General features: G+C 38.7%; 1 protein-coding gene across 3 annotated transcripts in view; it reads right to left on the reverse strand.

Moving 5' to 3' along the window:
- Grid2 (glutamate ionotropic receptor delta type subunit 2) overlaps positions 1-14631 on the reverse strand; it is a 1433911-nt gene that overhangs the window by 229586 nt on the left and 1189694 nt on the right. For all 3 annotated transcript variants that reach the window (XM_038318962.1, XM_038318963.1, XM_038318961.1), the window contains one exon: positions 13458-13653. In XM_038318962.1, coding sequence (XP_038174890.1) covers positions 13458-13653 — 196 coding nt within the window. The remainder of the gene's footprint in view (positions 1-13457; positions 13654-14631) is intronic.

A 14631-nucleotide genomic window follows, 5' to 3' on the forward strand; every position in this document is an offset into this window, starting at 1 on the left:
ATATTTCTTAAATAAAGTCACATATTTTAGCAACATACACACATGAGACTAAGTTTAGCCAAAAATCAATGAGTTTCGCCTGTTTATAAAACATCCTAGATGCTGTGACATTTTAAAGATAGTTGCTGGCGTGCATCATTTTGAAAGATATGCGTAAATACATCACATCTTTAGGAGGTACACCTTAGGACAGTTCATACATTAGAATTGAGGGATCTGATCCCATAAATAGTCCTTGACTGATTTCTAATAAGATGATTTTAGTCACTTATGTTAAAACAGACACTAAGAATTACACTTGAAACAGCTTTTAAAATTTAATTCATTGAAGCTACAGAACACTGACATTATTTATGAGTTATTAGAGGCACAGGGAGAAACTAGTCAATACGGAGTGTGTGCATATAAATCCCAGCCCAAGTAGATCACAATCTGGAGCAACAAACATAGAAAAACATAACAGTAAGATAAGATCAGATATGAGGATGGATGTGTTTAAAGAGCTCATAGAAAACTCAATAATCTGGAAAGAAAGCAGGCAATACTTTTCAGTGACTACTGATACAGAACTTGAATACAATCAACCTATAAATAGCAAAAGAAGGTAGCAGAATGCACTGATGACCGAAAAGAGGTGGGCGGTGCCTGGAAAGGAATGTGGAGGGGTGTAAGAGAAAGTATCGGGCTTTGGCCAAATAGAAGCACATGAAAGGAAAAGGAAGGCATCAGATCTATCCCACAGGACAGGCTATTGGCATTCTTTGAGTGAAAATAATGAAGGAGCAAACTCAGAGTAAAGGAGTGAGTAATGGCAGGCCATAGAGACCTCTAAATGCCAGTGCAAACAATTTGAGCTACTGTGGGACATTTCAACACCTTTGCGGTAAGATGGATCACTCTTGGTACTATGGTGAGGGAAGATTGATGCGCAAAAGGGGAAAGGTAGCCTTAGTTGTTTCTGCAGTCACAGAGAGTAATAAGGACATGAATTGCTAAACTGTGAGTGAAAAGGGAAAGGTGAGAATTAATAGAAGAGAGGCTACACAGGCAGCTTTGAGAGGTAAGGCAATTAATTCGCTTTGTAAGAAAAATGCAGACAATAAAAATTACTCTTCAATTTCCAGAATGTAAAGCGGGCAGGGCATTGGTGCTTTTGAACCGAAATAAGAAATATGGGCAGATAAGCATCAACTTGGCAAGAAAGATAATGAGCTCAGTGTCAGACATCAGCCTGGCGGGGGCTGGCAGGGCATCAGGTGGAGAAGCAGAGCGAGTGGATAAGTGATGTTTTCTTCTGACAAAACAGATGTCAGTACCATAGTGCAGAAACATTTGCCATCTGATGTATCCCTCACTTAACCTCAACTAGCTGATGAATTGAAAATAAAGAACAAAGATAGGGCAGGATTTATGCCTTGGTACTGAAAAATTCAAGCATGTGAATGCTTATATCATGCTGTATTATTTTATATTGTATCACTTGTACATATACATACATATTTATTTCATATACATCTATGTGCATGCGCACATACACATGCATGCACACACTGCAACTGCTCTGGAGCTCACACTGTGAAGGGCACCATTTTATGACATAGGCTTATCATTAATGCCCCCAAAAGCTAGCGAGCTAGCTAGATCATGCTCATTGGTGGATGGGAGTCAGGATAGGTGACTCAGTTCATCTGGCTCTCAGTATCAGGAGTGTCCATCCCTGGAAGTGTGGTTCTGTGGTTCTTTGCTGAAGATGAGCGAGCAGTGTATCAAGGTTGAAGTGTGTGGGAGCAGAAATGTTCAAATCACGGGAGTCAGGAGGCAGAGAGCTCCTGTGCTATCCATCCTCTCTTTGTCCCACATTTACTGAGTTGGGGCCCCCAGCCTATCTCCATATTTAGGGCATCTCTTGCTCCCTCCCTCGGGTAATCCTCTTTGGAAATGCCCCAACAGATAAAATCTGAAGAATGCCATTCGAATCTTCTATACAATCCTCAGTCCAATTAAATTGACAAGATTGCCATCACACAACATTACCAATTTTAACTTTCGTTTGCTAAACTGCCCAAGCCTCACTCCGCATTCTGATTTGTTTCTCTTGATAGATTTAATCGATTGCCAGCCTTTTCTGGCTTAGAAAATCACTAATGGGCAAACTATTTTGTGGGAGAGACTGAAGCTTATGTTTCAGGACTTTATATGACAAGCCAGCTCAACTGAATTTTCTACTGATAAAGATTTGAAATATAATAATATTCAAGTTTGTTAGACAGCATAGAACTTACTAAAATGCATATTAAAATTGATTATAGTTTTATATATTTCTACCTTCTCAAAACCGAAAATGTCCACTCTTAATAAAACAGACATATATAGGTCATAGATAGATAGGCATATAATAGACATATATATGGATTATGTTATATATATATATATAGGTGATAGATGAAAGAAAGATAGATAAAATAAGATAGATGGATAGATAGATAGATACATAGATACATAGATAGATACATAGATAGATAATAGATTAATGCATGGTGATGGCAAATAATGGCAAGCATTAAGAGAAATTAGAATCTTATACTGTGTTTGTACAAACAGATGCTTTGGTGCCAAAGATGACACTAAGGGAAACAGTATTGTTCTCTTTAAAAATATGATTTGAGAACTGAATGATCATATAATACAGCAATTCTACTTCTAATATAAATCCATGAGAATTAAAAGGGAGGTTCTAATAGATAATATACTTGTGATACTGGAAGCATTAGTCACACTACCCAAGAGGTAAATGTTTCCAAGAGTTTACTGACAGTGAAAAGATAAGCACAATGTGATACATGCATTCCGGCATGATGTTTTCCCATCACCATCATGGAATATGATAGTTTTTACTTTTTCAACTTTTTCAGGTAGCCATGACAACTAATTGAACAAAATGAAACAGAGATGGCAATGGTAATGGAAATAACACTCCCTGGCAGGAGGGAGAACAGGGCCACGGAATCTTCAACTGGGATTTCACCATTGTTCCCTTCTGATGTCCTATATATGCCTCCCAGTGATCTTGGGAGATGCTAGTGTGTACAGGCATGGAAAGTCAGTGGAATGTGGACTCTGTGATGTAACCTCCACAAGAGCATCAGCCTTGATGTGCTGGGACCTTTCAGTGACGCAGCTGCTTGTGAGTCACCTAAGTAACCCTCTACAAATGCTCTGTAAGGAAGCCCAGTAAACTAGTTGGTTTGCCATATTGATCTTGGGTAGAATTGTACTTTGGCTTGCCGTTGGTGCTTTTTCTGGGGTAAATAGACATTGTTTATGTCTTCCCAGGAATAGCTAACACAACACAATGAAGTGAATCCAGTTCAACCTTAGAGCGGAAGAGAATGTTGACACATGTAGTGACATGGGTGAACTGTCAGGAGACTTTGCTAAGTTATATAAGCCAGGCACGGAAGGACAGATACTGTGTGGGACCATTTATATGTGATATTTAGAATGATCAAATGAAAAGTAAAATGGCAAAAAGATAGTGGACTGGGGGCAGGAATAGTGGGGACATTACTTACTAAAAACTAGTTTTAGTTTTATAAGACAGATCTCAGACAAAGTGTGGTTGTCTTATAACAACGTGAATCTATTCACTACCCTTTAACTGCACACTTAAAATACTGAATATGTTACATTTTATGTCACTTGTACTTTAGCCCAGTTTTAAAAAAATAAAACGTTTTGATAAAATGTATGGAATCAATAAGATGGTTCAGTGGGTAGTCATTTGCTGCCAAGTATGAAGAATGGAGCTGAATGTCCCACATGGCGGAAAGACAGAACTGCCTATGGCAAGTTGTCCTCTAGCCTCCATCATAGCAACACAGCATACACACACACACACAGACACACATACACACATACAGACACACACACACACTCAGACCTCAACATGTCGACATGACATGCACACACATCTCAAATCTAAAAAGAAATATGGTTTAAAAGTTTATACTAAATGTTATTAAAATATTAATATGAAGTGATTAAATTATATTGCAAACCAACACATTTTGATGTCAAAAGTGAGTATCTATCTTAGTTGCTGAGTTATTGAAAATATATTTTGCATTTAGAGACCCGGGTATCTATAACTATGTATAAGGGAGGATTTTATTTTCTACTAAGAATAAGATTGATTTTATATTGTAACATATTTGTTGTCCCAAATATTCTTGAAGCACTCACTCTTTATTTACTTATTTCTCAGGCTGAGCTGGTGTCATGCTGCAGAGCTATAAAGGATTTTGTAAGACAGATTGATTTAAATAAGGAAAATAATACTTACAGATATTTAATGAGTGAGGAGAATTTGAAATCAAAAGTTGTAGTGCCCCAAACAACAATGAATTTGGAGATGTAAGAACAGAAATGTAGGCTGGTGATCATGGCCTTTGTGCTTCATCTGGAGAACTCAATTGAGCAATGAAGAAGAAAATTGAAGTACAATAAAGAACTCATAAATTAGATGAAGTGGAAGGGAGAGGGAGGAGATGGAGGGAAGAAAGAACTTGCTGTGGATTTGAAGGGACATCTAGGTGCTGGGGCCTTCAGGGCATAAATGGTGTCTATAGGTGGTTCTGGCTACCACCAACGGAGCAGATATTAAGAAGGCAAAGTACATGTTAAAAACACTTTTTACAGGGGGAACAAGCAAACAAACAGGACAGTCTGACCTCTTCATTAGAAAATACTCAGAGAATTATTTCAAAATGTTGAGGCTTCTCACCATATATCATATTTTTGCATCCTTGTTTCTTTTCAGTCTCAGGGATAGAATTCTGCACAAACAGCGTATGGCTTAAAGACATATTTACAGAACCACTTACTTTTTTCTGTTCTTTGCAAAGTAAATGCTGTTCTGTAGAAATATTGGCTTCCAAAAGAAGTGTGTGCTGAGGTGCACACCAGGGCACGTAGATTTATAGTGGAACGTGACCAAGCGTCGTTTTCTGCCATTGCTCCCCGGCAGCAGAGGTGTAGATGTGGGAATGGGCAGGAATATGAAAACATTCAGGATGAAAAGAAGACTATCAAAGACAAAAGATTTCTGTATTATTCATATAAAAAAAAAAGAGCTGGGCCAGGTGCCACAAGGTGGAATCCTGGTTAGCCAGGATGCTGGGGGAGGATTTCAAGTTCAAGATTTGCCTGGGTTACCAAGCGGTTCCAAGCCAGACCTTTTTTTTTTTTTTAAATCCTTTTTTACATATTAAAGGAGATGGCTAGAGACACAGCTCAGTGGGAGAGTTTGCTACAGAATGGGAGCCCTTGGGTTCAATCTACAGTAACACAAAAGACACATTACATTTATAAAACTGTAATAGAAATGCACAAAGTAAAAATTTGCCTATCTATAGATGTGCAAAATATATCTTTAGAATGTTCAGTTTCACTAAAACAATCAGAAAATGGAAGATTGAGGCGAAATACTACTCATTCATCATTTTGAGCAAATAAAAAAACAGAATAGCTGTAATGCCCTTAATTCTAAGTTTTGGGCAGAAAGTGAGAAGAATGGGGTACTGGTAATTATTCGCAGTAGGGACTGGTTTGTCTGTAGAGACCATATTACATAGCTGTAAATGTGCAAACGTGAGTGCGCTCCAACTTACAGTGCCAATTTTAGGAGCGCGTCTAGAAAAAAACTAATAGTTACACAAAAACGCATGTCCAGTACTACTGTTTTCCAGACAGAGTAAACTTCAATGCATTTAACAAGTTCATGGGATGTTTGGAAAGTATGCAATGGTGTACAGGTCATATACTCTAACCTGAAACGTGTTTGTGATGTAGTAACTTAAAAAGGTCAAGGTTATTTGAAATAATCAAAATATGAACCAGGGACCAGCAAGATGGCTCTGCAGTTAAAAGTGCTTACTGCCAAGCCTGACCACCTGAGTTCACTCCCCAGGACGTACACCGTGAGGGGAGAGAAGCAACTCCAGCAAGTGTCCTCTGATCTTCATTCAAGACGGGTGGCAGGTGGCATGCACTTTCCACAGTCACACAAATAAATAATCAGAAGGAAAAGTATGACTCAAGCTAAAATTCTTAATGCATATGTGCACTTATTTGCATAGACTATCTGATTAAATCGACAAGAAAGTGAGAAATCTCCATCCCCACTGTCAGTGGAGGCTGACCCTAAGGGTAAAGGAGGTGAGCAAAGTGAATTGATTTTAGAATTCTAGTGGGATTGTAAGTTTAAACTTTCCAACACAATTTTTGGAGGCACATGGCATTTTCCAGTTTGTAGAAATTTTAAGTAAGAACTGAGCAAAGGGCGAACACTGTTAAAAGTTCTTACTGTCTAGGAAGCTCTGAGCACAGTGAATGCATGACGAACTCAGAAGTGAAGGCTTCCTGGGCAAGTTTTCTGCTTGAGTTCGCAGGTGTGTGTTAAACCAGCACTAACCAAGGTCCTCTCAGGAGGAAACCATCATTGTTGCAAGAAGTGAGTGACTAGACGCTATGCAACTGAAAGTGACTAATCGGAAGAACTTTAGATAAGGCTTATGTCCTCGCTGCAAAATCCAATTTCCAGTATGATCAAGATCCACTCCACATACCACATTTTTTTTTTGGTCTGAGCATAAAGATAAAAACTTGTAGCTGTGGCACGTTTTGTGTTCTCCAGAATCTGACTCACCGAATCCCCAGTTAAACTGGTAGCAAATACTTAAGGCTTTCCTAACTCTGGGTTTCTTTGTCTCCTGTTGAGTAGATATAGAATCAACACTGAATTTTATTCAATATATCTGCAAGGGTTATCATAAAAAATAAGTCTCTAAAAATAGAGATTGGTAACATCCGTCAAACACAAGGGATTAACTATACATCTGCAGAATGAGAAATGGACTCGGCCCCTCTCTCTCTCTTTGGTGTCAGGTTCCCCTCTTTCGCTGTGTGATAACTGACTCCTACAGATGAACTCTGATTTCTGGGGAGACAGAAGGTGAAGCATACTGTTTAATGCAATCTTTTGACAAGAGGGCAAATGGTTCTAGCACAGTGCCAGCTTTAAGCCCAGCATCATGATAGCCCAGTGCTTGGCTTCTCATAGCCTAGAGCTGTTTAGTTTTATATCCTCAAGTAGTGTTCACCGTGATTCATTTTTTTTATTTTTTACTCTTTTTTTTTATTGATTTTTATTGAGCTCTACATTTTTCTCTGCTCCCCTGCTTGCCTCTCTCCTTCCCTCTTCAACCCTCCCCCAAGGTCCCCATGATGATTCATTTTTGTAATAAAGACCTAAGCCAGATTTTAAAGTTCTACACCCAGTCAGTTATGCTGTTCACTGAAGCATTTGATCTATCTTTCAGCTTTAGATTGATTACATTTACTCTACTTTGGCATTTCCACTCAGTGCAAAATATTACAGCACTGTAAGGGGAGGCAAAGTAGACCAACTGGAAAAGAGAATGTGGCTATCATGGATTAGAGGTACCTATGACCAGGATTAAGAATAAATACAACTGTGCCGTGGTTGATATTTGTGTTGTACTCATGGACTTTCTCACCCTTTGTACAACTTGGTCTGTATGTATTCTCTTAAAATCTAGCATGTATCAGCCGCCCACCATCCTAGCCACCCCGTCCAATCTGAGGTAGAAATGTACTCTAACATTGACTGCTTAATAGATCAAAGTTGCCCAGGCCCTTACCCTGATGTCTTTGTGGTCAGAGGTATCCACATCTCCATATGCCCCTGGGCACATGCGCACCCCTCTGGCACTCTTGGTTCAGTACCTCATCACTCCTTGTCTAGAGTCACAGTTATGTTTGGCTTCGTTCACCAAATGCTCAACCTCATGCCAAGCCCATGGTTCCTGGAACCTTACCTACATATTATTGATATGGTTATAAATATCTGCTAATTTTAGATAGCTCTCCAGATACTTCTACTGTGCTTTCAGGATTTCCACCATCAGTACAGACTTGTGTTTAGGGAGACTGTACAATTAACTGTCATGTGGAAATTCCTAAGAGAGAAAGGTAAACAGCGCTGGAAGTGGTGGGAGAATGAGATCATCTTAGGCAAGCCAAAATGGATGACTCCCTGACCTATACCCCACATTTCCTGTTTGAAGACTTCTTCTACCTGCTTCCCCTCTGGGGCACCATGCTTCTTACTTTTGTCTCATTTGGTGCTACTCTCCTTAGCTAGAGTGCTCACACCATTGGGCTGGATCAGAAGCAGACAGCCTTTTCACCATTCCAGAGCTCCTGGATGCCTGTCACTGACATCCTCTAGTCTTTGAGCTCCTGTTACCAGACGGTACTACCTGCTTCTCATCAGCTCTACTTGGTTTTATCATGTGGTTTCCTGGCACTCTTCCATATCCAGCTCTCTGTGTATTTTTGGAGATAAAAAACCTTTTCCAGTAACTGATTTCCCAGTCTCCTGACTTCCTCGTTGTCAAGAGTGGTTTTCCTTTTATTTCAGGCAAGTACTTCCCCACCCTGTCATCTTTAAAAACAGCAGCATTCTTTATAATCTCACGTTCAAATGTGTCCTCGCAGAACCAACCTCATACTATTTTAACTCTTTTATTCGAGCTCACAGAACCCATTGTCTCCCAAGTCCCACTCTGACCTATAACTGATTGTTCCTACTATTCTTTTGGTGTCCCCAGTTTTCCTTTCTTATCACATTCATATGCAGATTAGAATCTATGAAAGCAAAAATAATAATCACTTGTTTGTGCATAATCAACTCCATTGCCCCTATTGTTTTTTCTGATACTTATGTATGTAAGACCAGATCTGGAGAAATTTACCATGCCCACTCTGTGTTTATACTCAGGCAGCTGAACTGGACAGACAGAGAACCTAATTATGCTAATGCATTACATTAATAGTTGTGCCCACCATTGCAGAGGACTCTTCATCTGATCTAGGAAGTCCACTAATCTAAAGTTTCTTCTGTTTTCCAGAATTACCACCCCTTTCCTTTTTCCCCAAATTTCTACACTAAGACAAAGACCTAAGGTATTGTTTATTTGTATAAATAAAAATAGTTCTAAAGGAACTCTCCTCCTGCCACCACATATAATAGAAGTAGAGACCAAGCAGCTTCTCTATAGGCTTTTGGGAATTACCTATCTCACCTCCCTTCTCCACCCGCCAAAATAGTCTGAAAGGTGACAAAGACTGCTCAGTGTTGTAGTCTGTATTGTGTTCCTATAGGGATGAACTTGCTGTGGTGTTATTTTAGAACATTGCTAAGTCCCAAGTGTGGGTTCCTAGCTTACATCCAGCTTCCACATGCCACATTAGTTGTTTTCTCCCCAAGATGTCTTTGCCAAAATGTGACTTCAGTCAGATTGCATCTCTCTTCAAAACCCTCTTGAGCTTTTTATCCCTCACATGTGAAAGCCAAATCAGAATGTTGATGATCCTGCATTAGATATGATGTAAACTCTACGATACACAAGATTTAATCTCACATTTTGTAAGTCTAAGGTCCACCTTCAGAGGCCTCGGGTGGGGCTGAGAGTCGGTGTTTATCGTCAGCTCTCAGGTGGGGTTCTTGCTGTTGCCCCAGAGGATCATGCTTTAAGGAGTGAGTAAGACACTGTGTGGTTTTCTCTACTTTAACTTTTGAAATTTTAACTCTCCACTCTTGTTGAAACTCTGGTACAGATTCTGTAGGCTCATTTCACCAGGTCTTATTCTCTTAATTGTCTATAAAAATCCAGGCATTGCCCACCTTGGAACTTGGATTGACAGACTCTCTGTGTAAAAATATTTTGCCCAGGAATACACCATTATTTCTCAATCTATCTCTTTCTTTTCGTCAGTTTCTCTGTCTTCCCAGCCCAACTGCTTCAAGTTTTTATTTCAGGGTCTCCTTTACATGAAGCCTTGGTTGCCAGATCTAAGGGGTTAGGACAGCCTGGCTGTCAACACTCCAAACCTTCCTCTGCGGTTTAGCTTCCTTCTTTATCTTTTCACACTCCTGAGCATACAATATGTTTGCTTGTTTGTTTGTTTGTTTTACTTTCTTTACTGTCTGCTCTGCTTGCTAGGAGGTTAACTCCAGGGAAGCCTTTGTTCCCATTTCTTCTAACCACTGAGACAATGGCCTGATTCACAGAAGGTACTCAAGAATAACCGCTAACTTCCTGAAAAAAAAATCCAGTTACATTTCCCAGATCATACCTTTGGAATACTTATGCCGAAATCCCCAGGCAGAACACTGCAGTGCATTGGTTTTAGTTTAATTAGTATGGCTCAGCACACGTGACTGTCTTGCAAGAATACGAATTCTCAACTTACTGTGCATTTACGCAGAAGTCTCTTGCTCAACTGAACAAAAATACCTGAGGGGATCAGGTTTTGCCTTCCAGGAGGGGAAACTGGTAGCTCAATTAAGAACAAGCAGAACCCAAGACATTAATGAGAGCTATTCAGTGTTATAGATTGTGAGGACTGTTCTTCCTAGCGATGTGAGTTTCTCTGTGAAGCAGTTACTACAGATATGAAATTCTGTTAAAGATACAGCTGAAGAACTTTTTCCTTCTTTTTCCTGCATCCACAAATTAGAAACCAGCGACAGAGATCAGGAAGCAGCTATGTGAGCTGTGTAAGATCAGTTTATGGGCTCAGAACCCACACTCAGGCTTCGTGTCTTAGAGGCATGGATTTCCAAACCTTCAGTGAGCTTCGACAGATGAGGAGGTTATTGTTCCATTGCTGATTTTGCTTTTTACTAAAACTTGCCTCAAACCTTACAAACTGAACCCAAATGCACTTTATTATTGCTGTCTATCCTGTGACCAGTCAATTTTCAACTGCCTCCAATTTGGTGAACAAAATCTACAAACACATTTTACACAGGCTTGCTTATTCATTGGGTCAGGGTTCGCTACCCTTCCGTCAAAGGCAGAAGACACATCTCAGGGCTGGACTTATTCGCCTCAGCTGATTGCCTGTCCTGATCGGTCGACTCTGTGGAAATAGAAATTGCTTTCTACTTCTCAGACTGAACTCTATCTTTTTTTTTATCACACTACAACTATAAATTAAAGAAGGAAATAGTAAATGCTACAGTTTTATAGTTACAAATTCTTCATAAGTCCATTCTCTTGTTAATCTTTCAAGCTATCTTCAAAGATAGGTTCTGCTTCTGCTCATATTAACTGTTGAAACTTTACCTATATAATGTTATTTCATCTTTATTACTTATATATCTTTAGGTTTTTGAGATGGGAACTTGCTATGTACCTGAGACTGATCTAGAACTTGCTTCAGCCTCCCAAGTGCTGGGTTTATAGAAGAAAATCAACATGTGTGGTTTATTTAGTGTTGACCAAACCTGTATGAGCTAGGAATTCTTATCATCATGATGAAACTTTCAAGTCCCAGCAGGATTCTAACATATATGCTCCAATTTCAGAATTTATTTTAAAACTTGAACTACACTTAAATCCAGGATGTGAGGGCTTCTTGGCTCGTGCTTCTTTCTTCCACTGGGAGTATTTTTGTCAATGAGTGAGTAAAGTGAGATACTGAGAAAAAACGTGAGCTGTAGATCATCTCTGTAACTTCACCTTAACACTCTATTGAAAATCTCACGGAATCCATCAGCATTTAAACCATGTTTTCCACCCCTCTTGTCTTCTTCACCAGATTCCAGCTCATGAGCCCAGTGACCTTTTCTCTAAAGCTGAGCAAATCTCTACTTTGTATCTAGGGGCCTGGCACACAGTTAGTATTTAGCAAATATTTGAAAAAGGATACACTGCTGCATGAGTGAACACGTACGTTTGTTTTAAAATACTTTATTGAGATTATATATGTTTGATGAGAGAAAATGAGCTATGTTTGGGCAGCTTTCCCTACTGAACTGTAATACAAGTACAAAATAAGAATTTCTATTTATATTGATACTTGAAAATAGTATTTCTGTTTTTCTGCAGTGGGGGGTTAAGTGAGGGCCTTATCTACACTGAACACACACTTGGGCATGAAAGTACTCCTCTAGGCCTGCAAAGTTCACTTTTGGTGGTTGATAATGCGAAGGAAAATTATTTCTTCAAACCCTTCAAATGAAAAGATTTAATTAGAAGCTCTAATTTACTTACATCCTGTAAGTACCTACATGATAAACCACCCTTTCTTCCTTCCCTCAATACACATGCTTAGCTAGAGACTGGTTCACTCTATACTCCTAGGTTCCTATTCTGATGATGCCATGTTAATTTTCCAGGAGCCTTTTGAGAAAGACAAGAAAGTCATATTTCCAACCAGCACTTTGGCTTTTAGAAACTGGATTTACATAACAAGGTTAAAGATATCAGAGGATTCACTGCATAGAGCAAAATCATGCATTTCTTTCTTAGAGGCTACTGCTAACATGCCAAGAATATTCACTTTCTCATAAGCACTGTCAATATTTGTAAAGAAGACAAGGATGCCAATGTGGCAATGGCAAGGATGATTTAGGTTCATCCTGGAGGGTGAGATCCTAACTGGAACCTGAAGGAACTAAAATAATAAAACCCTCCATTAGAGGAGCATTTGTCTTCTGTGCAGGAAGCTCAGACTCAGGATCAGACCTAGTCTGCTATGGAAGGTCATAGAGAAAAAGTGAAGATGACTGTTGCTGCTATTGCTATCCATCCTGTTGTCATGGCTCTGACATGTTGTTCATTTGTTCATTCCATGATCATCCAATCAATGCCAACCACAGCTAGCCATTGGTCATAATTTTAAGCAAAAAACTACCCTGTTCTTTTATGGAGGTTGCTGAAACATGAATTGTTTGTGTTTGTTTGTAAATAAACTACATCCAGAATGAAGAATAGCTTTTACATTTTTTTTTACAAATGTGCAAAAGCCTTTCTAAGCCTTTTAAATATATCTACCTCTAAATGCTGGTTATAGAAAAATAAGCAGATAAAGATTTTCACTTTGGAAAACAGAAACAGTCATTTGCAGGGACTGTATTTGATAACAAGATTAAATTTTTCTTCCAAATAGCTTTAGATAATCACAGGTAAAGATAAAGTTTTAGTCTTCAGAACAAATGCTGTATAGAAAACACATTGAATCATTTAAATGAATCGGATAACATGAATGGTATTTGGAATGGGATTTGGGAAAACTTATTTAGTCATCAAGTTCTTAATCCTTTTCTGAACAAAATAACATCATTAGTTTTAGCTTTGGATTTCCAGGGGAAAGTAATTGATGAGACATCACAGGGGACCTGGAATTTTCTCTTGGAGAACATTGAGCTGCCCTGAGACCTTCCTTAAAACAATAAAAATATAATTTATTTAACAGAAAATTCAGTGTCATAATTTCAATAAAAGAGAAAGAAATAAATGTTAATTCAGTCATGGCCATGTTAACAACAACCTGGTGAAAACTATTTATGAAGTGCAGGGTACCTTTTGAATGCCTGCTTGGGACTCCAGAACATTGTTCTCTGACCCGTTGCTTCGGTTGATCATTCTCCACATCTGGGAATACATGCTGTCCCTCTCAAAAGGATTCAGCCCCTTCATGCGGACATGCTGATAGACTGCAGAGTCCAAAACTGTGCCATATGGGATATCTGTTTGCTTGGACAGATCCTGAAGAGACCTTGGTTATCGGGAGAGAAGAGAGACATAAGAAAGAATGTGGTTAAGTACAAATGAAACTGAAGGAACACAAGAACTATTCATCCAAAGTCAGATACCAAACAATTTTTCTTAACTTGTGATTTCTTAATATTGAAATGCAATGTTTAAGGAGAACTGCTTTAAGTTACACATGACAAATTATCAGTAGAAACCATCATTAGCAAAGTGAAGGTGAAGGTTTTATTATTTTTTGTGTATGGAGGCTTCATCAGGAAAAATTGAGCTATCTCATCAAAGCAGGGGCAAATTAGTAGTGACAAATTTAGTTGGTTGTCGGTCTCCCTCTGTGACAAAGCTTGAATGCTTTTATAACATAATTGTGTTTTACATAAACAACATTTTTGGAAGTCTAGTAAATACATAAAACCTTGTATTTGTGATAGTTATTTCTGCATGAAAAATATATAATGTCAAGCAAGTTACATATATTATACACACTGGAATGGTGTTACACTCGTTACACCATTTAACTATTACACGTTTCTGATGAGTTGGGTAAGGAGAATGAATGGGCAGTGTGACACAGCCAAGAGAAACAGAGCCAGGATTCAATACAGGGCAGGAGTCTGCTTGAAGATGCTGAAGCTTCTGTTTCCTTGATTATATTTTATCTAGGGTGTGTGTGTGTGTGTGTGTGTGTGTGTGTGTGTGTGTGTGTGTGTGCAGGAAAGAGAGAGGGAAAGAACAAAGAAAATTGGGAAAGGAAAAGATAAAGAGGGCAGGTAGAGGCAGGGAACAGTGAAACAAAGACAGAGAAAGGACTGCTTTTGCTAAATCCAGACAGGACTCATTTCATACTGAATATATTTTCAGTTTTTATGATAATACTCTAAAATTTCAAAACAGTCTTTGAGCTAGAAACAGGATTTCTTTGTCTAAGATTATATAGTTTGTTTCTTTAAATTTATTTGTTTAAAAATTGTTTTATAAAAGAAAA

The sequence above is a fragment of the Arvicola amphibius genome, chromosome 2 (assembly GCF_903992535.2).
Source record: "Arvicola amphibius chromosome 2, mArvAmp1.2, whole genome shotgun sequence".
Classification (NCBI taxonomy): domain Eukaryota; kingdom Metazoa; phylum Chordata; class Mammalia; order Rodentia; family Cricetidae; genus Arvicola; species Arvicola amphibius.